Genomic DNA, 5,827 nt, shown 5'->3' with positions numbered 1-5,827 from the left:
AAAAAAAAAAAAAAAAAAAAAAAAAAAAAAAAAAAAAAAAAAAAAAAAAAACTATATAGTTAAACCTCCATGCAAATGACAGTGGAAAAAAACAAACGAACATTAAAGAAACTCTTACCTTGAACATATATAGGTTTCTGTGATAAACCTAGAGCAGAGATATTTGCACCCAAAATCTGCACTTCAACTTGAAGATTATCTGAAAAACTATGGTCATCTGATGTAAAATAATTCAATGTCTTCAGAAAGGACAAAGGAGCTTCAAAAACTCTGGCAACTTTCTCGTCAGCACCGCCCACAAAACGGTGGTTTCCCTTTCCTTGGATCATTGTCACACAATTTATATCATGGCCATGAACTTGAGGTCGAGCAATTTCATGCCACGACTCTCCATTCACAGAACAATTATTGTTGGTCCACGGAGCAAATATTCTGGTTGTCTGGCAAAAGCAAATTATTGTTATCAAAACTTCATAGGATGTGTAGCAAGGGAAGATGAAAAGGATATTTTTCACATGATTACCAAGAACTCCACTAGAGAATTTGTATACTAATCATTAGAAAAAAGCAAAAATCAAAGCTGAATGCTTGTTTGGTCAATAACTTATTAGAGCCTATCTATTCTAAAAACCATATGTTGGGCCAAACACTAAAATACAAAGAAAACTTCTAAAGTTAAATAAGTGGCAAAAGAAACTCTTTTTCCAGAAATTTCACAAGTAGGCTTTTCAGAAAAACCTTGTATTCAATAAGCTCTAGCAAGGCCATTACAAGCATTCAATGTGGTTGGAAACAGAGAAAAAAATATTGCAACATAGAATAAATATTATCAATTTGATAAGGATTGCAGTCAGATAAGGAAAGGAAATTGTTTCAATGGCAAAAATTTATTGCAGTAAGTAGGGTAAATGCTTTATGACTACACATAAAATTAATGGCCAATAAAGCATTAAATTCAGTTTCCTTGATGTGTTTTGTCTTGCAGTCTTGCATAATACTTTCTCAAGTTTTCCTTAGATGTCAGGACATTTCCGAAATTCTATTGTACAGGAAAATTTAGAGAAAACTAGTATTGCCCAGACATAAATTAACTATAGTAAAATAATGCATGAAAGTTGGGCAAAGAAATAACTCTATCAAATTGCACGTGACTAATAAGGGAATATGTTACCTGGTCATGACTGACTGACAAAACATAGTCACCACTTCTAGCCCATGAGATATCTGACACAGCTGCAAAGTGCCCAGAAGGAACTTTTTGTGGCTTCCAATCATCACAATCAACACCAACATTTTTCCAAAGATGGAATGATCCACCATAGCCGTGAGCTAAAATTGAATTTCCACATGGGCTCCAGTGCCCACCATAAAATCCCAAGGCACAGTGACTTAGCTCTCCAACAGTAACCACATTCATCCAGATGCCAGTAGTTTTTTCAGGTTGCCAGATCATCATTGTCTTGTCCATTGACGCAGATAAAATGCTTTGAGGTTGATAGCATTCACCTCCTTCATCAGATGAACTTGACGGAGGTTGCCACTCAACTGAATATGCCCAATCCTCATGCCCAATGAGGAGAGACTCCATAGAAACCTGATAAGAGGATGAGCCGGCTACAAGTACAGGACCTTTAATGTAAGATGCCAAGCTCATTTCTTGCTTCTTGTGATCAGCTAATGTATCCTGTAAAGCCAACTTCCACAAGCGTATTCCTTTGTCTTGAGATGAACTTACCAGCAGAATACTGGTTTCCCCATTTGTATATATAGGTAAGGAGAAATCTAAACTCCGAATCCAGTCTGTATGTGATTTTAATTCACAGGCAGGAAGAAACTAAGACATAACATTAAGAAAAGAGGTTTAGTTAGTGAAAGAAAAAAATTATATTTGACACTGAAAAGGAAAGAAGAAATCTTGTGTCATCTCATACTTTTCCAGTCCTCTCACCACAATATAGATGAATTTTGCTGTCCAATCCTCCCATGGCCAGTACCAGGTGTTGGCTCCCAGGCAACTCTGCTAGTGAGAGAGAAACCATAGGTTTCCGACCAACAAAGAGAGAATCCAAGCATGATAATTTACAGTCACCTGTATCAGCAAAAGGAGGTTACATTATTTGCTTTGAGCTCAGCCAAGTTAGCACTACTCATTTCATATCTTCTTCTGTTGATTATTTGCTTAAGATTACAGCATGGATAGCTAACATTGATCCACAAACAGTATACCACTTTCTTTAAGACAATTTTCAATTTATAAAGCACGTGAAAATAGTATTGGGCTATTGGCATTCCTTCTTCCCACAAAAATGGGTTGGATATAGAGACAATATCACAAATTTAATCAGAAAAATACTTTTGAAGTTACGTAATGAGCTATGCCCCCCAGCAAGGAATGAACAGAGAAATGCCATGACAAATAGATCTCTTTTTTTAGTTTTCTTTAAAATTGTATAATTTCACAAATGTGCACACACATACATACATAATCTTCCCCTTAGAGCTAAGGGAAAAACAATCAACTTGAAGGCAGAAAAATATACTAAAAATTAATATCCCAAAATCAAGCTTTAGGGATCAATGAGTTTGAGAATATCTATTTGTATTCCTCAAACTCTTAGCTTAACCTTTCAAAACAGTAAAACAGCATTAATTAACAATTTTTTGACTGCCAACCAATCAACGATATTATTTCCATAGTTAAATATATCAACAAAAAGACAAAGGAAATATTTATAAAAGAAACAAAAAAGGGGGAAACATATGTTAAGCTGCTTGCGGAGATGTACACTTCCTGCATTTTCTCCATTAAAAATATGTATTTTCTCCAAATACCAAGAAAGCACTTACATGATTAATACATGAGAAAGTAAACCATCAAAATCATATAGAAAAGTGAGCAGAAAACTCACCTCCGTATGTAGATGGAAGAGCCAGGTCCCACACATTTACAGTACCATCCGAAGATGTGGATGCAAAAATTGACTGTTGATGAGAAACCAATACTGCAGTAATGCATGTAACACCTTTTTTGTGGGATTGTGGCAATTGTAACACATACCTCCACTGTCAGCAACAAAAGCATGCAAAACATATATGAAATTTTTTCTTTGAAAACTAACTGGAAATAAAGCATTCAAAGCATACTAGTATAGAGACCTTTCCATCATATCATTATACTGGAAAATATCTCATGGAAACAGGAAAGTAATTAGAAAAGGAAAATTTTAAACTTCCAACATTGAACATCTAAAAAGTTGTTAATGGTTGTCATTGAAATATTTTGAAACAGGACTAGTTTGTTAACATCAATTCATGGATTACTAGGTTGCACTAAAGAAAGCAAAAAAGTTGATGCCATATGCAAACAAACTTTCAATTTTCCTTCGCATTTTATTTCTTCTTCCTTGTTTCTTGGGGTAAGTTAATCTATGTACAGGCCTATAGTTTCAAGCTTCACTAGCAAGACTGTACCTCTGAACTGTAAAATCTAGTTTTCTAAAACAGTAGGCAAAACCTACCATAAAATGATATACTACTATATCTCATCATTATATTAAAATCGTGGTATTGAAAATAATGACTTATTTGACATCTTAGCTCTTACTAATTCTTTCTTGAATATGCCACATATTCCACCACTTTATCTATGGAGTACTTTGAACTTGAGAAGCATAAAAAAGCAGCAGTCTGTTGCATTTTTGAACCCATGTCAATATTAAACATGCGTAAATAAAGTCATAAAGAACAACAAAAAGATTTCCCTTTTCAAATCCCTAACTAAAATATGGATCTTTTAAGCTTAATCTCTAAGTTTTTTCCATTGAGTATTTATAACTTCCTTCTCTTTCTCTTCCCTATACTTTGTTTCTTCCCAAGTTATATCTACCAGTAAAACAGCTAGACAAGTACCTTCTTCTCTGAAAGAGAAAATTCCCACAAAATAATAACACCATCAGCATCTCCAGATAGCAAAAAGTGTTGCTCCAACTGCTTAGCTGTAATCACATTGACACAATTCACAAACAGAAATAAATATATCTTCAAATGCAATTGCAAAAAATATTGCACAAGCTTCTAAGGGACTATTAAAAAAAAAAAAAAAAAAAAAAAAAAAAAAAAAAAAGTGGGGGCTAATGTAAAGACTAGACCTTTGAAAGCAAACTTGCTGCTGGGAACCCAATGAGTACAGTTTACAGAGGCCTTGTGACCCGGAAGCGTAGTTAATATCTGTGCGGTCTGCAAAAATAATTAAAAAAAGAAAAATAAAATCATAATTATGTTATTGAATAGAATGGAAAGGCGAGCATAGTTGAATATGGGCTTAGAGATGGGGATTGAAGAAGTAAGAAAAACCTTGGGGCAGAAAATAGCGACGGCGTTTTGGGCACCAAAAGAGACCAAACCGGAGGCGCCCCAAGAAACGTTGTTCACTATTCTGTTGCAGCCAGCGCCGATGAACAGTCTCTCCACTCCCACTTGTATACCGCCGCCGGACGCCATTCCACTTCTCTCTAACTGAGAAAGTTGAAGCGGAGGCCGGAGGGAACTGCCGAATGAGGAAAGGCGTTCTTCCAATGATGTTTGGACAAACTATGGTTAACCCAATGGCGTAAATCTCAGGGCCATGAAATTGTTGCAGGCCCATTAAGGTGTTGATGGATCAAATTAATCTTTGAGTTTTATGTTAAGCAAATTATTGTGTGTTTGGGTCCAAAATGGTGTCATTTTTATGTTTAAAAATTTTATTGTTTCATGTGTATGTTAGAATAATGAATATTTTGGGGTAAGATTATGTAATTTATGAGTTAAATAATGTATTTTATATGTGTTAGAATAATGAAATTTCTGGGATATAATAATATATTTTATAAATTAGAATAATGTACTTTATGTGTTAGAATAATGTATTTTATAAGTTAAAATAATGTATAATATACTTTATGTGTTATAATAATGAAATTTACGGGGTAAGATAATGTATTTTATGAGTTAGAATAATATACTTTATATGTTAGAATAATGTATTTTATTAGTTAAAATAATGTATAATATACTTTATGAGTGATAGGAAAATTCTCCGAGTATACCTCCCTATACGAATGTACATGTGCTCGATATCCGGTCAAACCACAAAGAGGAATATATCCTGACCTTAACCAACCATACGCTTGGCTCTCCCGACCTTAAATCCTTGACCGAGGGCGCTAGGAGCTACAGAAGCACTTTGCTGAATTAAGGCTAACCCCGACCACATCAAGTCGAGACGAATGGCCTAAGTAGGGCAACTTAGATATCTCAATTCAACTTCTCACTAGTGGGTATTCATAAATTGAAAGTTGTATTTTTTAGTGGTTTGATTAGTGAGTGTCGTCCTCTAGGAATTGCTAGGAAGGACTTGAGTAGCAAGGGATTAAACACAAAATCATCAAGTGATTGAAAGCTAACCAAGATGATATAGTAATTTGCATAGAGACAATTACAAAGCAAATAATTGATTATGTAATAAACAATGATGAAGATGTGGATTTAAATCAAATAGCAATGCACAAATGCTTATTTAATGTTCTAAGGTTTTAGGCTAAACAATGTTCAATAATGAAAGCGAGGGAGTAAAGTCACTACCATTGCCACTCTCATGGACAATGGATTATCACCAAATTTCTAATCTCATTCTCATAACAATTAGACTAGGTGATGCACTTAATCAAGCACATTGTGTGTATAATCCCTTCTAACTCCCATTTCTCAAGGGCAAGTTAAAAATGTGAAAGGTTTGGCTATGGTGAATCCTATTCTCATAGGTGAAACACTAATCCATACATCTCTT

General features: G+C 34.5%; 1 protein-coding gene across 1 annotated transcript in view; it reads right to left on the bottom strand.

Annotated features, from left to right (window-relative positions):
• The window catches only part of LOC116016942 (elongator complex protein 2), an 8,052-nt gene extending 3,473 nt beyond the window's left edge, over positions 1–4,579 (bottom strand). The window contains exons 1-7 of the mRNA XM_031257409.1: positions 4,354–4,579; positions 4,149–4,236; positions 3,910–3,995; positions 2,910–3,063; positions 1,932–2,089; positions 1,172–1,834; positions 119–440 (exon numbers count right to left, since the gene is read on the bottom strand). Coding sequence (XP_031113269.1) covers positions 119–440; positions 1,172–1,834; positions 1,932–2,089; positions 2,910–3,063; positions 3,910–3,995; positions 4,149–4,236; positions 4,354–4,500 — 1,618 coding nt within the window. The 5' untranslated portion in view covers positions 4,501–4,579. The remainder of the gene's footprint in view (positions 1–118; positions 441–1,171; positions 1,835–1,931; positions 2,090–2,909; positions 3,064–3,909; positions 3,996–4,148; positions 4,237–4,353) is intronic.
• Between the last annotated feature and the right edge of the window lie 1,248 nt (positions 4,580–5,827).

Source organism: Ipomoea triloba, chromosome 4, assembly GCF_003576645.1.
Source record: "Ipomoea triloba cultivar NCNSP0323 chromosome 4, ASM357664v1".
Taxonomy (NCBI): domain Eukaryota; kingdom Viridiplantae; phylum Streptophyta; class Magnoliopsida; order Solanales; family Convolvulaceae; genus Ipomoea; species Ipomoea triloba.
This window is presented reverse-complemented; position numbering and strand designations above follow the sequence as displayed.